Source organism: Ursus americanus, chromosome 30 (genome assembly GCF_024610735.1).
Source record: "Ursus americanus isolate L20-20 chromosome 30, mUrsAme1.1.p, whole genome shotgun sequence".
Lineage (NCBI taxonomy): Eukaryota > Metazoa > Chordata > Mammalia > Carnivora > Ursidae > Ursus > Ursus americanus.
The window spans coordinates 15,863,587-15,886,607 of record NC_142156.1 but is presented as its reverse complement, the minus strand read 5'-3'; the positions used below and the strand labels follow the sequence as shown (position 1 = coordinate 15,886,607).

General features: G+C 41.1%; 1 protein-coding gene across 2 annotated transcripts in view; it reads left to right on the top strand.

The window, feature by feature from the left end:
- Nucleotides 1-23,021, top strand: part of PTPN11 (protein tyrosine phosphatase non-receptor type 11) — a 79,059-nt gene that overhangs the window by 10,547 nt on the left and 45,491 nt on the right. For both annotated transcript variants that reach the window (XM_045776480.2, XM_087857337.1), the window contains exons 2-4: nt 9,292-9,414; nt 16,556-16,750; nt 18,770-18,962. In XM_045776480.2, coding sequence (XP_045632436.1) covers nt 9,292-9,414; nt 16,556-16,750; nt 18,770-18,962 — 511 coding nt within the window. The remainder of the gene's footprint in view (nt 1-9,291; nt 9,415-16,555; nt 16,751-18,769; nt 18,963-23,021) is intronic.

Below are 23,021 nucleotides of genomic sequence, written 5' to 3'. Positions count from 1 at the left end.
TTAAGGGTTTTTCCACTTTCTCCTTTGTATAATATTTTCTCCCCCCCTTTTAAAAGATTTTATTTATTTATTTGTCAGAGAGAGAGCAAGCGCACAAGCAGGGGGAGTGGCAGGCAGAGAGAGAAGCAGGCTCCCTGCTGAGCAAGGAGCCTGATGCGGGACTCGATCCCAGGACCCTGATGCGGGACTGATCCCAGGACCCTGGGATCATGACCTGAGCTGAAGGCAGACGCTTAACTGATGGAGCTACCCAGGCACCCCGTATTTTCTCCCTTGTAACTAATCAGTGATTGATGAAGATACAGTGTATGACCATGCAGGTATCCTGCTCCCCGCCAGAATCTCCCCCAGATTAAGCATCCATTGATGATTCTTGCCATATCCAATCTTTACTGCGATGCTTGCTAATTGTGTAGCAGGAACATTTAAAGTTATACTTCAGCTTTATACAGAAGTAGCTTTTTATTTTTATTTTTTAATTTTTTAAAATTTATTTTTAATTTTTAAAGATTTTATTTATTTATGTGACAGAGAGAGAGACAGGCAGCGAGAGAGGGAACACAGCATGGGGAGTGGGAGAGGAAGAAGCAGGCTCATAGCGGAGGAGCCTGATGTGGGACTCGATCCCGAAACGCCGGGATCACGCCCTGAGCTGGAGGCAGACGCTTAACGGCTACACTACCCAGGCGCCCCAGGAGTAGCTTTTTAAAAACAGATACAGAAATACTTTTTTTTACACACTTTGATGTATTTCTTTCCAAATTAAATTGCAAGATGCAAAAACATAAAACTGTGCCTTATCCTAACCTTTTTCAATCCAAATAATTAGGAAGGGAAGGAAAAATTTAGTATTTTACATTTTTTCATGTTATGATGCCTGGGCTTACTTAATGTTTAGAAAAATGCAACTCATATTGGTAAATGCAAGTACATGTATTTCTTTCAAATACATATGCTTATTGGCTTTGTTGAAGGGAAAAACAAATCCAAAATATAGGTGTAATTTTTTTAAGAATACACTTAATAGAAAATTATATTTTCTTCTGACTCATAAATTAAAGCTTAAAACGAAACAGTTTATATTCTATCTACCACAACCCTGGTAGAATGGTTGCCAAACTTTATAGAGATGTTTATGACTTTGGTTCTTTTCCTCTAAGGTCCAGATTAAATGTAAAATTTCATTGCTTTTAAGTGGGGTCTGCTTATGGGGCTACACAATGTGGTCTACTTTATTTAGCTTGTCCTGTAGAAAGAACCGTGAGCACCTCTTTTGTTTTTTTGTTTGTTCTCAGAGAGAGTGCAAGGTCGGGGAGGGCAGAGAGAGAGGGACAGAGAATCTTAAGCAGGTTCCACGCCCAGAGCCCAATGTGGGGCTCAATCTCAGGACCCTGCGATGAAATTGGGAGTCAAACGCTTAACCTGCTGAGCCACCCAGGCATCCCATTTGTTTTTTAATATGTATTTATTACCATGTTATGAATACCTGCACATTTACAGGTGAGGGGCACAGAAAAAAGCTGGGTGAAGTGCTGTAAAGGTACGAGAGTGGTAACAGAGACAAAGAGAAGTAGACCAAGAGTTCTTTCCCTACTGGTATTAACTTAGTTAAAATATCAAATTTTAGTGTTTTCAGACCCATAGGGAGGCTTTGGGACAGGTTTTTGCCTTTTGCACAGGTGTCCTGGACCTGTGCATAGGAAATTCTTTTTTTTTTTTAATTTTATTTTATTTATTCATTCGACAAAGATAGAGACAGCCAGCGAGAGAGGGAACACAAGCAGGGGGAGTGGGAGAGGAAGAAGCAGACTCACAGCAGAAGAGCCTGATGTGGGGCTTGATCCCATAACGCCAGGATCACGCCCTGAGCCGAAGGCAGATGCTCAACTGCTGTGCCACCCAGGCGCCCCTCTTTTTTTTTTTTATTAAGATTTTATTTATTTGTGTGAGAGAGAGAGGGTGTGTGTGCCCACAGCACGGGGTGGGGGGGAGGGACAGAGGGAGAGGGAGGAGCAGACTCCCTGCTGAGTAGGGAGCCCAATATGGGCTCCATCCCAAGACCCTGAGATCATGACCTGAGCTGAAGGCAGACACTCAACCGACTAAGCCACCCGGGTGCCCCTGCTTTGGAAGTTCTTATTAAAATTGCAGTAGCATACAGATAAGGGAGGATAACCGCCTTAGCACTACAAATGGGATAAAAATCGACTGTGTACTAGAAATGATTTTTTTTTTTTAAAGAGCTGGTGGGTCAGGTCCGAGCCTTTGCCAGCTGACACTTACGTCTCCTGACAGCCTGTTGTGACACCACCTATGACCTGTGTCAATGGGGAGCTGTGAATGTGGAGGAGCAGTGACAGACATCCCCACGCTCCCCCAATGGCTGCTTTCGTCCTTCCCTTCTAGCCACAGATATTTAAGGAATCATGTGTTAGCCCCTTTGCGTGGAGCTGGAGGTACACGTTGCTACAGGCAGGTTCTCTCCCTTGGGAGCTGCCAGTCCAGTTTTTAACCTGGTGGTTGGAGGAATGTGTGATTGTACTTACGTTGCTCTCGTTGCTCTCGCTCAGGGTGCTGTGAAAAGGTGAGATGGGAGCTTCTGAAAGAAAAACCCATGCAAAGGCCACATGGGGCATATTTGAGGAAAACAGAAAAGTCACCAGGATAAGGGAGTCAGACTTGGGGGGGGCGTGCCTGGGTGGCTCAGTCGGTTAAGCATCTGACTCTTGATTTTGGCTCAGATCATGATCTCGGGGTTGTGGCTATGTGCTCAGTAGGGACTCTGCTTAAGATTCTCTCTCTCACTCTTCCTCTGCCCCTCCTTCCTGCAAGCTCACTCTCTTTCTCTCTCATAAATAAATCTTAAAAAAAGAGAGAGAGAATCAGGTTGGGGCCACATCTTGCAGCGTCCTGTGAAAATCTGTGCCTTTATTCTAAAAAGTATTTTATTCTGACTAAAAACTAAATTCCTAGTTCCAAAGGTGAAACTCAAAGGGCTGGTTCTGTGCTAAGCATTTTATGTGTATTAATTTATTTCTGTCTTACAACAGTGCTATGAGTTAAGTTTTTCTAAGCATAGTGAGAAACTCAGAAATCATAAAGGAAAGATCTGATAAATTTAACCATGCCAAGATGAATTTCTGTGGAAAAAGATTACCACAAACAGTGAAAAGTGCAAAAAGCTAAGATGAATATTTGCCACACGTATAATAAAGGGTCATTTTCTGGTTATATCAAGAGCTCCTATAAATCAGTAAGAAGAAAAAAAATGCAAGAGAAAATGAACAATGACAAACTGACAACTCACAGAAAAGGAAGAAAAGGGGCTTTGAAAACATGAAAAAGTGCTTAGTGTCACACAGAAATGCAAACTAGGATGGTACTTTTTTTCATGAATCAGATTGACAAAGATGAAAAAAATTGGTAATATATGCAGTATTGGCAAAAGTGAGAGAAAACGGGCTTTCACACTCAATTTATGGGAATGGAAACTTGTACCTTCTTTTGAGTGCAGCTGGGGAGATTTGTCAAAGTGAAAGGCAAACTCTTGCCAAAGCAATTTTCTGAAAATTTAATTTATGGATGTACTTGAGAAAATGTATAATGATGATTGTAAAGAATGTCTTCTGCTGTATTGTTTGTTTTTTTTTGGATTTGCAAATACAGTTTATTTTGCAGAAATTCAACATTATGAACAGCAGTCATCTCCCACCCCCACCCCCGCCCTGCTGGGTGCAGACCATGCTTTACAGAGAGTGAGCAGTGATGCAGCCCTACTATTTTGGAGGGAGATTCAGGAGTGATGGAACCTGCCTGCACCATGTCCTGCCAGCTCCCCCCCCGCCCCGCCCTGCCACAGAGAGTGCTGGGGGCTAGGGAGAGGGAGAGAGAGAATCTCAAGCAGACTCCCCACTGAGCGCAGAGTGCAAGATGGGGCTCAGTCGTACAACCCTGAGATCATGACCTGAGCCAAAACCAAGAGTCGGTCGCTTAACCGACTGAGCCACCCAGGTGCTCCTGTGCTGCATTATTTGTAATAACAAAACCCAGGCATAATATAAATGTCCTATAATGGGAATTGAATTCTTGGGGGTATATTCATACGATGGAATATTGTGTAGCTGTTAAAAAGAATGTACTCTTGTAGAAGGATCTTCAAGTTGTAGTTAGTGAAAAAAATTGGGGTGTAGATCAGAGGATTCCGTGTTTGCACACATGCATTTGTTACTGTGTCCTTTTTATAGATGAGTTAACAGTGAAGTGAAATCACTAGCCCATGGTCACACAGAGCTGGGATGTGAACGAGGACAGTAGCTGCAGCCTGTGTGATTTTTTTCTCAAGGCCAGTCAGAATGATGTGTAGATTCCCCCTAAAACACTAGTGACATGGTATAGGAAAAACTAAAAATAAAATGAATTTCAGTTAATGTAAACAGCAGGAATGTGTCTGCATTCTTGCCTTTTCTGATTATTTCTTGTCAGAACAATCTTACGTTTATTATTACGATTGTCAATAATAGTGTCTAACTTTTAGTGCTTAGTGTGCACCAACACTTGGACAGCTAAGCATCTCGAACTTAACACGTACCAAATCTAACCCTTGATTTTCCTTTCCCCACCCTTTCCAAAATTCCAGCCTTCTAATTGACTAGACTCCAAACCTAGGAGTATACTTACTCTTTTCTTTCCCATTCCACGTATGATCCTTTAGGAAATCCTGTTGGCTACCCTCAAGATATTCCTAGTTGGACTATTTGTCACTCCTCCCACCGCTGCCACCTTGGTTCTTGGTACCATCATTTCTTGTCTGGATTATTTACCACGGTGGCTTTCTTGACTGACTTGTGTGTGATCCCTGCACAGTACTTTGAAAGGTGATTTAAAAATGTAAGTCAGATCCTGTTGCTCCTCTGCCTGAACCTTTCAGTCCTTTCCCATTTCACAAAAAATAAAGGTTGAAGTTTCTACAGCGTCTCCGAGGCCCTACGTCTTCTGGCTCTTTTTAACCCACTGGTTTCCTCTACCCGTCTGTCCCTTGCCCATTCTGCCCCAACCACCCTGGCCCCTTGCATACATGTCGTGTATGGTCCACCCCTTGCCTGGTACGCCCCTCTCCTTTATAGGGGCGTGTTGCTGCCTTGCTTCGTCCTGGTCTTGTCAGACGTTACCTTGTCCCTGAGGCCCTCCCCATATATCCCGTATAAGTAGCATCCCTCTCGCTGCTTTATTCCTCTTTCTTTTTTTAATTTTTTTTTTAAGATTTTATATATTTATTTGTGGGGCGCCTGGGTGGCGCAGTTGTTAAGCATCTGCCTTTGGCTCAGGGTGTGATCCCAGCGTTCTGGGATCGAGCCCCACATCAGGCTTCTCCACTGGGAGCCTGCTTCTTCCTCTCCCACTCCCCCTGCTTGTGTTCCCTCTCTCGCTGCCTGTCTCTGTCAAATAAATAAAAAAAATCTTAAAAAAAAAAGATTTTATATATTTATTTGAGAGACCAAGAGTGTGAGAGAGAGAACATGAGCAGGGGAGAGGGGCAGAGGGAGAGGGAGAAGCAGACTTCCCACGGAGCAGGGAGCCTGAGGTGGGGCTTGATCCCAAAGAGTCGGGTGCTCAACCGAGTGAGCCACCAAGGTGCCCCACTGCTTTATTCCTCTTGTAGCAGTTATCACCATCTGACATTTTATTTATTTACTTTTCTTTTCCTTTTTTTTTTTTTTTTTTATCTCCTCCATTGCAAAGAAGCCCTCTTGAGGGCAGGGATGTTATTCTGTTAACTGGTGTGCCATCCTTAGTGCCTGTGATAGGTACTCAGTGTTTGTGGAATGAGTGGATTTCGTAAGCCCTCTTTTTTATTATCCCAGTTTATTCTTTTTTATTTTCGTTTTTTATTTATTTTGTTTTTTTGCCCAGTCCCTATTCTTTTTTTTTTTAAACAGCTTTATTGAAATATAATTCACATACCATACATATTTAAAGGACACAGCTCAGTGGCTTTTAGTATATTCACATACTGCACTATAATCTTAGGACATTTTCATCACCTCAAAAAGAAACCGTGCACCTATTAGGTACCCCTTCTCAAAGCAAGCGCTAATCTACTTTCTGTCTCTACGGATTTGCTTATTCAGGACAGTTCACATGAATGGAGTCATACAGCATGTGGCCTCCTGTGTCTGGTTTCTTTCCTTTAGCATAATATTTTTGAGGTTCATCCAAATTGTAGCATATATCAGTACTTCATTACTTTTTTAAAAAGATTTTATTTATGTATTTATTTATTTGAGAGAGATAGAAAACAGGAGTGGGGGGAGGGGCAGATGGGGAGGGAAAGAGAGAATCTCTCAAGCAGACACGTGGAGCCCAACATGGGGCTCGATCCCACGACCCCGAGATCATGACCCAAAACCAGGAGTCCATCGCTCAACTGACCGAGCCATCCAGGCGCCCCCAGTACTTTGTTACTTCTAATTGCTGACTGATAGTATACTGTATGGATTCTCAGTTTATTCTTAAAAGGAACATAAGAATTATCATTGCAAAAAAAAAAATGATCAGTCATTGCCTTTTTGAGGATGATGAATCTGAGGTGGAAAGAACTTGCCCAGGTGGCTGAGCTAGTGAGTTGTAGAGCTCAGATGTGCACCTGGGTCTCTGTGATCAGAGCTCTAACCACAAGGCTGCAGAGCTTCCCATGTCCTTAATGCACGATGTATGACAGCTTTTCACCCTCGCGTGTTCTCTTCTTCACTGTTGTAACACACTTTAATTGGGCCAGTATATGTTGAGGAGTCTTGAAAGTTCATTTGATCGTCAGTATCAGGACTCTACATTTAATAATTGACGTATGTTCCATGGAGGATTGAATTAGCCTATAAAGGCCCCAGATAGTTTGACTTCAGAAATTACTCTTTTTACCACAAATCTTGGTGACTTTTGGAATCCATGAAGGAAATCTTGCTGGGAACTAGAGCGGAATCCTCTGAAGTAGTTGGCATTCATGGTAGACTTGGTTATTTGTGTGTTTTTTAAAACTTTTTGTTTTGAAATAATTTCAAATTTATACAAATGTTGTAAGAATAATACAGACAACTTCTGTTAACTTTTATTTTTATTTTATTTTATTTTTTAAAAAGATTTTATTTATTTATTTGACAGAGAGAGAGAGCCAGCGAGAGAGGGAACACAAGCAGGGGGAGTGAGAGAGGAAGAAGCAGGCTCCCAGTGGAGCAGGGAGCCTGATGCGGGGTTCGATCCCAGTACCCTGGGATCAAACCCTGAGCCGAAGGCAGACGCTTAATGACTGAGCCAGAGCCACCCAGGCGCCCCTACTTCTGTTTACTTTTAACCCAGATTTAGCAACCAGCATTGTACCACATTTGCCCTCCCCCATATATATATACACATTGTATGTATAACTTCATTCTGAACCATCTGAGTAAGTTCCAGATATGATGTCTTGGTACTCTAAAATACTTCAGTGTGTATTTCCTAAAAACAGAGACACAGACGTAATTAGAGTGCACTTGTCGAAATCAGGAAATTTACATTATAATGGTATGATCATCAAATTCCTACCTCCCCCTGGTCAATGATACAGTCCAGAAAGAACCATGCAGTATATTACTTGTGTCCTGTCTCTGGCCTGTAATCTGGAAAGTTCTTTGGATGTCCCCTCCCCCTTCACAGTTTTGACATTTTTGAAGAGTATGTACCAGTTAGTTAGTAGAATGTCATGCACTTGGGGTTTGTCTGATGTTCCTCATAATTAGATTAGGTAATGCATTTTTGGCAGGAATATCACAGAAACAGCACGTGTTCTTCTCAGTGCGTGATGTCAGGAGGCACATGATGCCAGTTTAATCTGGTTACGGTAGTATCTGTCAAGTTCTCCACTGTGAAGTTCATGAGTATTTTTTATTTGTTAGTTAACAAGTAATTAATAAGCACTTTGTGGGGAGGTACTTTGAGTTGCTGTAAATACCCTGTCCTTCCTGAAATGTCCACCCACCAGTTTGTTTTTTTAAAGATTATTTTATTTATTTATGTGAGAGAGAGTGAGAGAGGGAGAGAGAACGGGAAGGGGGAGGGTCAGAGGGAGAAGCACACTCCCCACTGAGCAGGGAGCCTGATACGGGACTTAATCCTGGGACTCCAGAATCATGACCTGAGCCGAAGGCAGTCACTCAACCGACTGAGCCCCCTGGGCGCCCCCACCACCAGTTTTAGGGTCCTGTGATTTTTCTTGCCTGAACTACTAGTAGTGATTTTCTATTTTTTTTTTCTATTTCTATTTCTAATTTTTTCTATTTTTAATTTTTTCTATTTCTATTTCTAATTTTCTTATTCTGCTATTCCTCCTATATTTATTAATCATTCTTTGTGATTCTACTGCAGAGAGCTTTCCCTTTGTCCATATGTATTTTTTTTTTTTTTTAGGATTTTAGTTTTTTATCTGAGAGAGAGAGCTCGAGAGCACTAGCACGGGGAGTGGCAGAGGGAGAGGGAGAAGCAGGCCCCCCAACCCCGAGCAGGGTACTGTGGTACAGTGAGGTATTCCAAGCTCATCTTACTGTTAGCGCCCCAGACCTGGAATCAGCTCTTTCTCCAAGGAACCCAGTTCTTTTTGTTGGAGAATGGTATTTAGAAACCATGAAAACGATGCTGGTTTTGCTGATGGCTACTGGGGTGTCATTGCTTCCTGGCTGTTTTAGAAGAGAGCTAGGAAGAAATGTTATGTATATGCACGCACAAATGCACGTAGACATACACAGAACCGTACATCTGTGTTTCTATAGCGGTCTCTATATGTGTATTAAAAACTAGAGTTTACATTACCTCCACTTCTAATCTGGTTTATTCTGGTTTTCTCCCTTTCCGTATTTGTATCCCCTCTCCAATAGTGGGAAACCTGGCTCTCATTATCCTTAATATGTTTATTTATTCACTAGTTTCTTTCCTTACTTGTTTAATTCTGCTCTATGTGTTCAATCTCCTGACCACATGGACTATCTTTCCAGACTTCGGGCTCGGCTTAATACTCATACCCCCAGGCCCAGTCCCACTGACCATGCCCCGGGCCCTACCGACTGCGCTAGCAGGATCCCAGGCTCCTACCAAGAGGAAGTCGAGGGGGCAGTGACCAAGGAGAAGAGGGGGAAGAGGAAGGGAAGGTCCCATTTTATATTTTTATTAGCCACTCTACGCATGGCATTTTAGCTGTGATGGTGTGGAAAGTAGTGCTGATGGAGTCTTTTGGTCTTCATTGCTTTCTCTATTTTTCTCTCATTCAAGATGGTTTCACCCAAACATCACTGGCGTGGAGGCAGAAAACCTGCTGTTGACAAGAGGAGTTGATGGCAGTTTTTTGGCAAGGCCCAGTAAAAGTAACCCTGGAGACTTCACCCTTTCCGTCAGGTAAGTTGGAAGAAAAAGAGAACCCTGCAGGGGTTTTTCAGGAGGGAAAAGTTACCCCCCCCCCCCCCCGCCCCGGGACAACTTGCTACCCTCAATGAGAGTTTGTAGGCCTGGCCCACGTGTCAGATGCAAGTCAAGCCCACTTGTGGGGCTCTGGTGTGGCCTCCTGAGAGGGCGCATGAGAATGCAGCAGAAGGGGCATCATGATGGGCATTTCTTCTCCCCTGAGAGACCCCCGAGGGTGAGGTGGACAGAGTGTTGCGAGTCTTTAAGCCATGCACTGCCCGATCCTGGTTCCACTCATCCTGAACCTGGTTGCCTGCATTTTTCCTTTTCCTTCTGTTGATTTTTTAATGGGAAAAATGCTTTTTAAGAGTTTCTTCAGATCGCTTTTCTTTTTCAAGAAATTAACATCACTGAGGAAGTTGTGGTCCCGTTTGTTCTCCTGCCCAGTCCCATTCCCCTCCCTCTTTCCCCAGAGGAAACCACCGTCGAGAGGTTGGCATATATCCTTCCTGAATGTGTTTTTATACTTGTACTGTCTTGGTATTATTGTGAACAATATAAAGTTGGTCTGTGTGTTTTTAGAATTCACACGCATGGTCTTATATCTATTATTCTGCAACTTCCTTTTTAAAGTTTTTGAGTTCTCTGTTGGTACATATAAAGCTAATTATTCCTTTTAATGGCCTACATAATTTACTTACTTCCTTACTTAAAAATAGCAATAATAAAAGCAAATTCATAAAGCAGTAGAGTTATAGCTCCTGGAATAACCTAGAGTAAAGGGAATAGTACATAAGAGAAAGTCAGTTTCTAGAAAAATTCTGTCACACTTGCTCAGAGACATGTAACAGGATATTGATCATACCGTTCCAAAAAATTTAAAACAAACGAAAAACAACCCAGTGTCCCACAATAGAGGGTTAGATAAGCTGTGATAGGTTTATTTAGGATCCCTTCGGGACTTGGGAAATCTTGTTTTGGCTAAGATTAGTTTTTTGAGGAGCGTCTCTCCTTAGCTTTTCCTTGTGAGGTTTTTTTTTTTTTTAGATTTTATTTATTTATCTGAGAGAGAGCGCATGCACGACAGAGCATGAGCAGGGAGGAGGGGGAGAGGGAGAGGGAGAGACAGACTCCCCGCTGAGCAGGGAGCCCAGTGCGGGGCTCGATCCCAGGACCCTGAGATCATGACCTGAGCCGAGTGAGCCACCCAGGCGCCCTTCCTTATGTTTTAATACAAGGAATGGGTCTTTCAGTCCTAAGCACTTCTCTCAGCACAGGCTTCTAACTTAGAGTTGTACGATATCTGAGTTGCGAGAGTTTGGACGGAGAGTGTATGGTAATGTTGCTGCCGCTGACGGTAGCAAACATGAGGGAGGACTTGACACAAGTGCCAGCCCTTGTGCCAAGCACTCTGCACTTATCACCGTATTTAATTTTCCCAACAAGCTAGGAATAAGTTCCACAATTATCTTCATTTTCTATGTGAGTAAGCTGAGGCACAGAGGTTAGGTTAGTTAGCTGGTCTCACAGCTAGTCAGCGGCAGAACCAGGACTAGAGTATTGGTGGGATTTTTTCCTCTTTTTCCTCAGCTTTTTATTTTGAAAAGTTGCTGACGTATAGAAAAGTTGAAAGATGAATATAGTGAACACCCACGTTCTCTTCACCTGCCAGCTTTTTGTCATGTTTGCCCTGAGTATGTTTGTGTATATGCTTTTTTGTTCCCCTGAACTCTTTGAAAATAAATTGCAGATAATCAGGATATTTATTTTTACCTTTATTTTATTTTAAAAAAATCTTAGAGATTTTATTTTTAAGTAATCTCTACACCCAACGTGGAGCTCGAACTCATAACCCCAAGGTCATGAGTCTGCATGCTCTACTGACGAAGCCAGCCAGGCGCCTCTATTTTTACTTTCAAATACTTCAGTGTGTATGTTGGATAAACAAGGGCATTCTCCTGCTTAACTTCAAAATCATTATTATGGGTAATACATTCTAACCTTGCTATAGTAATATTGTCTATTATATAATATATCATCTCTATTTGGATTTCCCTTATTATTAAGTAATGGCTTTTGAAGCAGTTGAGTCTCCCCCTCCCCCCACCTCTCCCCTGCCCCTCCCTCACCCCCAGACTAGATTCAGGAGGATCTCTTCAAGGATCATTCATTGCATTTAATTTTTATGTTTCTAGTCTGTCTCTCTCTCTTCTGACCTTTTCTTTTTATCCCCGTCTTTTGGCTCTTTTGGGCAGTCAGGCCAGTCATTTCTTAGGCTGTCCTCCAATCTCAATTCGCTGATTACATCCGGATGAAATGTTTTTGGCAAGCACACTCCAGAGGTGATGCTGGACCACCCCATTATTTCACAGGAGGAAGCACAGAGTGCCTATTTGCCCCATCTTCTGGTGCTATTCAGTTTAATTGCTGGATTCAGGTGTTTGCCAGATTTTTCATTACAAAGGCACCTTTTTCTTTTTGTAATTAATCCTTGGTCTGATGGATGATAATTTGTGAGTATCTTCTTCCCCCAGCATTTTCTCATTTCATGTTTTTAGCATACGCTGATGAAGTTTGGCTGAATAAATCATTATATTGGCACCTGAAAAATTATTTTTCTAATTCTGTTACTTTTCTTTTTTTCCGAAGATTTTATTTATTTTTTTGAAAGAGAGAGCATGAGCAGGGGAGGGGGTCAGGCAGGGAGAGACAGAGGGAGAAGCAGACTCCCTGCTGAGCAAGGAGCCAATGTGGGGCTGGATCCCAGGACCTCGAGATCACAAGATCATGACCTGAGCCAAAGGCAGCTGCTTAACCGACTGAGCCACCCGGGTGCCCCAGCCTCATTATTATTTTTGATGTTCAAGTTGCCCCACTTTTGGCCCGCGTGGTTCCTGTATCCTTTTGACATTTCTCCAGTGATCTTTGAATACGTCCTTGCCTTCTGGCTCTGTGAGATGTTTCAGGCCATTTTTATAGTTTTTTTTCCCCCTCAAGCCTGGAATCATTCGTTTCTCTCAAGAACCTTGATTCTTTCAGTGGGGAATGGTGTTCAGAAACCAAGATTTAGAAGCTAGGTGTGTTTATTGCTTCTCAGCCCTCACAGTAGACAGAGCTAGGAAATAAATATTTATATATTTCAAACCAAGTGTTCTTACTGATAGTTCAAGTTTAGTGCAACTTTGTCACCTTTTCTCATTCTGTATTTGTATTTCCCTTCTCCTGTGTGGAGAACCCTGCTTCCAGCAGCAACAAAATATGACCTCACTTGGCCAATTCTATAATAGTTTCAGAATTACTATACCACTGTCATTTCTAACTATGAACCTGTTAAGTGAAGTTTATGACTTTTTCAGTCTTTCTGTTCTTAGAATACATCACTAAAGGCAAACAGTCAGTACTGCTCAAAAGGTACTGGAATTAGTTTTCTTTGTAGTTGTGAGCTAATTACAAAGTGAGATTCATTTCTTTCTATTTGTATTCAGTGTTTTTCAGGTATTCATCTTTTTCTGATTTTTGTTGATTTAATTGTATTTTTGAATATGTGAAACATTTACAAGATTTAAAAATCAAACTGTAGGAAAAGGTATATTCTGAGAAATCCCATTCTTATATCTGTACCTTGCACCATTTCCATCCATCCCTGTAGGTAATCATTTCCCTTAATTTCTAGTTTATCCTTTGGTTTCTTTTTACACATGAAGTAGAATACTAACTATCTTTCTTTAGAGTTTACTTTTTTCTCTTACAGAAATCTTTTAGTGATCTTTTTTTTTTTTAAAAGATTTTATTTATTTATGTGACAGAGATAGAGACAGCCAGCAGAGAGGGAACACAGCAGGGGGAGTGGGAGAGGAAGAAGCAGGCTCCCAGCTGAGGAGCCCGATGCGGGACTCGATCCCAGAATGCCGGGACCACGCCCTGAGCCGAAGGCAGACGCTTAACGACTGCGCTACCCAGGCGCCCCTTTAGTGATCTTTCTCATCTTCGTAGTCAACTGAATAGCATATACGTTTATACAATTTCCCTATAGATGGGAATTTAGTTTTTTATAATATTTAACAGTGATAGATAAGGCTGCAGTGAATGTGATCCCATTTTGCATATGTTCTGTGCTTTTGAAAAGCTGTCTTCTGGGTGAATGCCGGGAGCGAGGTGACTGGGGCAGAGAGTAAATGCACAGATAGCATTGTTTTTTCAAATTCTTCTCCATAGTTATTGTGCCATTTTGCACTCCCACCGGTCATATACGAGGGGCCCGTTTTTCCACCGCTTCATCATTTGAGTGTGGTCAAGCTTTTCCTTTTCATCAGCTTGATAGGTGAGAAATGGTATCACCGTGAATTTAAATTTTTATTTCTCTCAGGATTGAAGGTGAACATCCTTTAATGTGTTTAAAGGCCATTTGTATCTCTTTTTGTGAACTGTCCTAGAACCACTGCTTTTTTTTTTTTTTTAAAGATTTTATTTATTTATTCGACAGAGACAGAGACAGCCAGCGAGAGAGGGAACACAAGCAGGGGGAGTGGGAGAGAAAGAAGCAGGCTCATAGCAGAAGAGCCTGATGTGGGGCTCGATCCCATAACGCCGGGATCACGCCCTGAGCCGAAGGCAGACGCTCAACCGCTGTGCCACCCAGGCGCCCCTAGAACCACTGCTTTTAACAACTGTACAATACTGCCAAGTTTCACCTTTTATGTTTCTTTGTGTGTGTACAGCTGCCGTTAGAGATGTGCACGTGCCTCCGTGTGTGTGCGTGTGCGCGTGTGCATATGATGTGTCTGTTGTTCTGGTTCTGTGCAGACAATCTAACCTTTATGTTACGTGCCCATGCTTATAATTTGATCATTATGTTACCTTATATTCAGTTCATCAAGGAAGATTCCTACCCGTTTTTTTCCCCTTCCTCCTCCCACTCTCCCTTTTTAATTTTGAGGAAAAAAATACAGAAAACTACATAAAATTATGTACAATCACCCATGTTGTATTTACTGCCAGTCATTTTTTCCTTCAAAATCGAATATAAAATAAAACAAAATTTCCCTTTACTCACCATCCTTGATCCTGTTCTTCCTTTTGTCCCATTGGCAACTACTCTCATGAGTTTGTTGTACTTCTAATTCATTAAAAAAAAAAAAAAATATATATATATATATATGTGTGTGTGTGTATTTGTAATACAATAAGTAACACTACATGGAAATAATATTTTTACAGTAATAAAATGTAACACGCGTATGTATGTCTGTATCTTGAATAATATATAGTTTTGTTTGCGTGTGTGCTTAAATTTTCATAAATGGTACCTGCTGAACATATCATTCTGCATTGTGCTTATTTCATGCACTGTTATGTTTTTGAGATCCATCTTTGTGGCTGTATATTAATGTAGTTCATACCTGAAATATCTTTGTGTTAAGGCATTGAGTAAAGGCTAGAAATGGGAAGCTCAGGTGTTACAGTAGAGTCAGATATAGTTGACCTGAAGGTGAGGGTGACCTGAAGGACCCTTTTTACCCACTGGAAAATGTTGTCACTAAAAATTAAAAGTAGGTATTGTCAGGAACATTAAGGGACAGTTTTTCTTATTTTCTTTAGTTCCCATGTTCTTTTTTCTTTGGTAGAAATGTGTTTATATTTTCCAGAGGCTTCATCAGTAATGCTACAGGGTCAGACTAAAAGCTTATATAGGTCAATGGTATCATTTTGGAAGTGCCCAGCCCCTTGGAGGGCCTTCCCCCTCCGCCCCAAGGTAATAATGAGTGTCCTTGTGATGTATTCATTTGTTCAGAAAACTGAATGGAAATCACAGACTGCCTAGGCTAACTAAAGTACCAAATTTTAGAAACTTTTGGTCAATGTTATGTCAACTCAGTGGGATAGCATTTTAGCCATCTTGTGCTGGAAACTGTCAGTTGTCTGTGTTTTTAAAGTGATTATTTAAGGTATGATTATATACGGTATCTTAAGTGTGCAGTGACATGAATTTTGACAAATGTATTTATTTATGGAACCAATACCACAGTCAGAATATTTTCATCACCCTAGAAGATTCCTTTGTGCCCCTTTCTAATCTCCCTCCTTCTAAGTAGCTACCACTCTTCTCATTTCTTTTTTTTTTAATTTTTTTAAAGATTTTATTTTATTTATTTGACAGAGAGAGAGACAGCCAGCGAGAGAGGGAACACAAGCAGGGGGAGTGGGAGAGGAAGAAGCAGGCTCATAGCGGAGGAGCCCTATGTGGGACTCGATCCCATAACGCCGGGGTCACGCCCTGAGCCGAAGGCAGACGCTTAACGACTGCGCCACCCAGGCGCCCCTACTCTTCTCATTTCTAACCCAGACTAATTTTGCTGATTCTACAACTTCATTGACAAATGAAATCATATATATTCATTTGTGTCTGGCTTCTCTCTCTCTCTCTCTCTCTCTTTTAAAAAAAGTTTTTAAGTAATCTCTACACATAATGTGGGCCTCAAACTCACAACCCCAAGACCAAGAGTCACATGCTCCCCTGACTAAGCCAGCCAGGCGCCCCCGGCTTCTTTCTCTTAATGCAATGTTTTTGAGATTCATCCAGGTAATTGTATGTATCAGTGTTTTTTGTTTTTTGTTTTTTTTTTAAATTGCTGTAGAGTGTTCTGTGGTATGAGTATGCAACTATTTATTTATCCATTTTGGTGTTAAATGTTTGAGTTTTCAGTATTTTTCTATTCCAAATAAAGCTGTATTGAATATTCTTATACAAGTCCTTGGGTAGCTATACACTTTCATTTTTGGGGGAGAGGACAAAATACTTATGGGTGGATTTACTGGATTAGAAGATAGATGTTTAACTTTAATATTAATGTGTCTCTATTAATTACTGATGAGAAAAATTATTGTGACTTAATATATGCAATTTGATTGGTCAGACTTCCAAAATAGAAGTGGTAGAAGGAAAAGAAGCCAAGAAACAAAGCCCCTTGTGTTGAAATGGGTCGACTGTGTGGTTTTCACTGACCGTGTTTGTTACAGGAGAAGTGCATACTGGCTTCTTGGGTGTGTTTCAAGGTTTAGGCGAAACCTGGTATTGAATATGTTTACCAGTGTAGCTCTTTATTAGTTTTTGTTTTCCCCCAATGGACTCTTTTAGAAGAAATGGCGCTGTCACCCACATCAAGATTCAGAACACTGGTGATTACTATGACTTGTACGGAGGGGAGAAGTTTGCCACTTTGGCTGAGTTGGTCCAGTATTACATGGAACATCACGGGCAATTAAAAGAGAAGAATGGAGATGTTATTGAGCTTAAATATCCTCTGAACTGTGCAGATCCTACCTCTGAAAGGTCAGTGACTGTGGGGCATCTCTCCCATGCTGTGGCCGTTCTAGGAATGCATTATGGGGCTTTAGCTTTACCTGTCTCCCAAGCTGTAATCTTTGTAACTGAAGTTTTACTGAAGCAAGAATCATAGGATCCGATTATTTTCAGAGTGCCTCTTGTAGAAGCTTCGATTAGTGTTCTTTACACTTAATTTTGCAGGGGTCTCAGACAATTCCTGTATATACTTGGTACCTGCAGTAATTTTAAGATTATTGAACTTGAGCTGATAATCTCTGAGAGTTAGGAGAGGAAAACAAGTGCTACTGGAGGCGCCGAAACAGCCAGCAGTTCTGTGGTAGCTCCCCACCAGCTATTCAGCGATGCCACCAACAGATGTCAGTTTAAGCTTGGAAGCTGAAAAGCAGAGAGCGCAGAGGGTCAGATTTTTCACCAGTTCTGTTATGTTGTATCCACAAATGTGGGAGAATGACCTCACTTAGAGGGAATTAAATTATTTCAGAGATCTTCCCCTTGTGTTGGAACCAAGCTGAGGAGAGCTGGGACCTGACTTATTTTTATTGATTTTATTGGTTTTCTCCATTCCCAGACTCCTCTCTGACTCACTACAAATTCAGGGCCTCTTAATTAGGTTTGTATATTTTATACCTTCAGATAGGTTGCTTCAACTTGCACCTTTATGTCAATGCTGTTAAACAGGCGGATCGTCTGTTTCTTCGGCTACCACTGTAGCTTCAAGCAAAAGGCTGTGAGCCAACTCAGTTTATTTCTGAATGTTACTCTGTTCAGTTGAGGGTGGATGAAAGATAACTCCCAAGTATATTCCTCTAGCGATGAGCCATTAGCGCTATCTGCCACAAGAGTGCTTGCTTTCACCAAGATCCTGAGGGGAGAAGCCACATCAGTAATGTAACTATGTTAAGATTTTTTAAAAAGTTTATTTATTTATTTATTTATTTAATCACTACCCCCCAGCATGAGGCTCGAACTCACGACCCCGAGATCAAGAGTCACAGGGTCTTCTGACTGAGCCAGCCAGGTGCCCCGTTAACATGTTTTTTTAATAATATCTTAGGGTAATGTTGTCTCAGAGTCTGTCCTCTCGTGGCCCGCATCCGGACTCTGGAGTGCTCGGTAAAAATGCCGATTGCTGGGCCCCTTTCAAACTCAGTGTATTGCTATCTCTGGTGGGGAGGCATGGGAATTCACATTTTTAGCAAAATACCTCACCCTTTTCCTAAATGTTATATGCTTTAGAGCTTGAAATGATAACCCAGTACATAGTCCAAAGATAATGACAGCAAACTTGGAGACTGTTGAAGTACTGGTTGGAAATATTAAGAAATTTGGAATGCTTAAATTAATTTATAATGAAAATCCTTTTTTATGTAGTATTCACATACCAAAGCAAGGGCAAACATTCAGCTGAATTTTTTTGTCTCTACCATGACTTTCTATTTTAATTTCTTTCTTTTTTTTTAAAGATTTTATTTCCTTGAGAGAGAGAGAGCACAAGTAGGGGTAGGGGGTGGGGGAGTGGGGAGGGGTAGAAGCAGACTTCCCACCGAGCAGGGAGCCCAAAATGGGGCTCAGTCCCAGGACCCCCAGATCATGACCCTAGCTGAAGGCAGATGCTTAACCGACTGAGCCACCCAGGCACCACTATTTTAATTTCTTTAAATGGCTGTGATTAAATAGTTGGTTCTTTTGGGGTAGGGCTTAGAGAAATGACAAAGTGCATTTTTAATAGATGGGAAATTCAAAAGAAAATAGGAAAGATTGAGGGCATTTGGTTACAAATGACTGTGGGCTCATTAAAAAAGTTTAATGGTTATTCTTAACATCTTTCTCATTTTTCCTGTCTGCTTGGGATGCAAATTGTCTCATGTGGGATCGGCCAGTCTCTTGGAGGAATGGGTCTGTTTTTTAATTGTGTTTAGGAGAGCTGGCTACGTATGGTAGTTTTGTGAAAGAATACTGTGAACCCGTTGCAGAACTCAATTGATTTTCATTTAAAATTTTTAGGTGGTTTCATGGACACCTCTCTGGGAAAGAAGCAGAGAAATTACTAACTGAGAAAGGAAAACATGGTAGCTTTCTGGTACGAGAGAGCCAGAGCCATCCCGGAGATTTTGTTCTCTCTGTCCGAACTGGTGATGACAAAGGGGAGAGCAATGACAGCAAGTCTAAAGTGACCCACGTCATGATCCGCTGTCAGGTAAAGTCCCACTTGAACTACGGGTCTAGCAAAATGTCGTCTTCGGGTGATTCTTCTGCTGGAGGAAGACAGACATCACTTCTGAAGTCAGATTTTCTTATATGCTTTTAGAACATTATTTATTACAATTGTTTCATCATTTCAGAACTTTATTAAATTATTTTCAGTCTGTCGCTGGCAGATTAAGTCATGCCTCAGCACGTCACCTTTTGCCCCGTACTACCTGATCTGTTTTTGCTGGAGTCGGCCTCGGTCTCCGTGTTTCTGAAGCGATGGCCTTAGTTCCTTCTTAAGATTGTCACGGTCTGGCCTGTGACTGCATTTGCCTTCATATTAGAGTTCCTACACCAAGGCTAGGAGAATTGAACTCTTTCTTTCTGTCTGTCTTTCTTCCCTCCTTCCTTCCTTCCTTTCTTAGATTTTATTTTTAAGTAATCTTTGCACATACTGCGTGGCTCAAACTTATAACCCCGAGGAGAAGAGTCACGTGCTCTACCAACTGAACCAGCCAGGCGCCCCTGAACTCACCATTTCTTGTTTTTAATGTGGTGACAGGACTAAGGAGGTTGATTCTTGGTCAACTATGTCAAACTTTCCTAGGAAGAAACTGTCTACTCACTTATGCGTCAGTTTTTAAATTAAATTAAATATATATTAAAAACCCCCAGCTTTATTGAGGTACGATTCACATACCATACAATTCACCCTTTTAAAGTGGACAGGTTTTTGGTATATGCACATATTATGCAGCTACCGACACTAATTCCAGAACATTTTCATTACCCTAAAAAGAAACCCTGTGTCCATTACCAGTCGCTCCCCATTATTTCCCCTCCCTCCAGCTCTCACCATCCACTCATCTACTTTTTGTTTTTATGGATATGCCAGTTTGGGTTGTTTCATACAGATGGAATCATATAATATGTGGCTTTTGCTTCTGGTTTCTTTTGCTTTGCATAATGTCTTCAAGGTTTATCCATATTGTGGTGTGTGTCAAAAAACTGTTGTCAAATATTCCGTTGTATGGCTAGAGTACGTTTTGTTTATCCATTAAAAATTTATGGGCATTTTGGCTGTTATGAATAATGCTTCTGTGAACATTTGTGTACAGATTTTTGTGATGCTATTTGGTGAGACAACATCCTCATATTTTCTTTTAATTTGTAAAGACAGTTTCCTTTAGATCTTTGAACATATTTATACTAGCTGATTTCAAGTCTTTATCTGGGCTGTCTCAAGGACAATTTCTATTGAGTGCTTTTCCCCCCTATGTTTGGTCCATACTTTCCTGTTTCTTTGCATGTTTCCTAATTTTTTTGTTGGAAACTAGACATTTTAAGTAATATAATGTGATTCTGGAAATCAGATGCCATCTTTTCCAGGGTTTGTTGTTGCTGCTTTTTATTGTTGCTGTAGTTATTGTTGCTCTTGCTGTGTTTCGTGAGTTTCCTTTATTCTTTGCCATGTGTAGCCACCAGAGTCTTTGCTTGGTTAGCTTAGTGGTCAGTTAATGATTGGACAGAGATTTCCTTAAATGCCGTGAACCATTAAGTCTCTCTGCCTTTGCCAAGGGGGCTGTGTGTGTGTGTGTGTGTGTGTGTGTGTGTTGGGGCACAGTTTCAGTGCTCTGGCAGATTACAACTCTGCCTTCCTTTCTGTTTGTGCAGAACCTCAAGGTCAGCTAGAGGCAAAGATTAGGTTTTTCTTGGATCCTCCCTGGACTTCACGCAGCCCTGCACGTACACATAGCTTTCTAGCTTCTCAAGAATATGTTAGAATTTTTTTTTAGCTTTTAATTTAAATTCCATTTAGTTAATATATAGTGTAATATTAGTTTCAGGTGTACGATATTGTGATTCAGCTTGTCCATACAAAAGCCGGTGCTCATCACAAGTGCATTCCTTAATCCATGTCACCTATTTCCCCCATCCTCCGACCTGCCTCCTCTCTGGTAACCATCCGTTTGTTCTCTATAATTAGGAGTCTGTTTCTTGGTTTGTCTGTCTGTGTTAAGAGGTTTTCTAAGCCCTCTGTGGACATCGCCTAGATTTTCCTTTTTTCATTTTGGTCAGTCTCTTATTTGCCTTAACTGGTATTGCCACCGCAGGCTGCTGTGATATTAAACAGTTGCTGCTGATTGTTTTGGGCAGATCCCCTGAAGACAGGGCTGAGCGAGCTCTAAGTCAGGTCAAATAAACACAGGCTCTGAAAATAGGACTTTTCCAGGGAGCTGCTAAATAGGCCAAGTACAGGTATATCTCAGAGATATTATGGGTTCAATTCCAGACCACTGCAGTGAAATGAATATTGCAATAAAACAAGTCAAATTAATTTTTTGGTTTCCCAGTGCATATATAAGTTATGTTTATGCCATACTATACTGTAGTTTATTAAGTGTGTAGTAGCATTATGTCTGAAAAACAATAGACAATATACTTTTTTTTGGACAACATACCTTAATTAAAAAATACTTTATTGCTAAAAAGTGCTAACCGTCATCTGAGCTTTCAGTGAGTCATAATCAGTGATCACAGATCACCATAACAAATATAATAATAATAATGAAGAAGTTTGAAATACTGAAAGAATTACCAAAATGCGACACAGAGACACAAAGTGAGCAAATACTGTTGGGAAAATGGCTGCAAATAGACTTGCTTGATGCAGGGTTGCCACAAACCTTTAATTTGTAAAAAATATATATCTGCAGAGTGCAATAAAACAAGGTTTGCCTGTAGGGATTTTTCTCTGGAGATAGGTCTCTTGAGAGCTCCCAAATTCATTCTGTCCCCTCTAGCTGTGCTAGGTTGCTGGCTTTCACAGCTACTGTGGTTATGAGGCTATTGGTTTTCAAGGCTACAGAAGAGCTAGGGAGAGATAAATGGAAATATAGGGCACGTTAAAATGCTGCAGTTTGCTCCTTACCAAGATTCAGTCATTTTTCTTGAATAAATGTTCCTTGGACTGTTGCAAGTTCTTGGTTAATTTCCAGAGTTCTGAAAAATTCGATGACAATTTTTACTAGTGGCTTTTTTTTTTATTTGAATGTTTTTGATCAATTTATTTATTTATTTTTATTTTTATTTTTATTATTTTTTGATGTAAAGTTCGATGATTCATTAGTTGCGTATAACACCCAGTGCACCATGCAATACGTGCCCTCCTTACTACCCATCACCACCCTATCCCATTCCCCCACCCCCCTCCCCTCTGAAGCCCTCAGTTTGTTTCTCAGGCTTTTTTTTTTTTTTTAAAGAATCTTTATTTGTTTATTTGTCAGAGAGAGAGAGAGAGAGTGAGCACACAAGCAGGGTAGTGGCAGAGGTCGAAGCAGATTCCCCGCTGAGCAGGGAGCCTGATGTGGGACTCAATCCCAGGACCCTGGGATCATGACCCGAACCAAAGGGAGCTGCTTAACTGACTGAGCCACCCAGGCGTCCCTTTACTAATGTTTTTGTTGCTTTTATGGAAGAATGGATTTTCAGAGGTCCTTACTTTGTCATTCTGAAGGTGCTTCTTCCCCGCCCTCTCATCACAGTTTTATTTTTAAAGAAAAGATCATACCCAGATATCTTCATATATAATTTCTAGGGTATTGTATTTTCTTAATAATAATAACATCTTTTCCTGTTGTTTCCCTTAAATAGCCTATTTTGACCTTTTTGTCAGAAAAAATTTCCTGGCCTCTGTTTATAATTTCCCTTTTAAATTTTCATTAGAAGAGGAAAGTAGGGAGAGACTATGGACTCCGGGAAACAAATGGAGGGTTTCACAGGGGAGGGGGTGGGGGATTGGCTAGCCCAGTGATGGATATTAAGGAGGGCACGTATTGCATGGAGCACAGGGTGTTATACGCAGACAATGAATCACGGAACACTACATCAAAAACTAAGGATGTACTGTATGGTGACTAACATAATAAAAAAAAGAAGAAGAAGGAGAGGAAAGTAGAGACATGTACGTTGGCCTTCAGTGCTGTCTACCCAGCCTTGGAGTTTGTTACGTTTTAGAGAGAAGTTGTTATTTACCTTCTCTTCAGCAGCCTGCTGTATAGTTTCT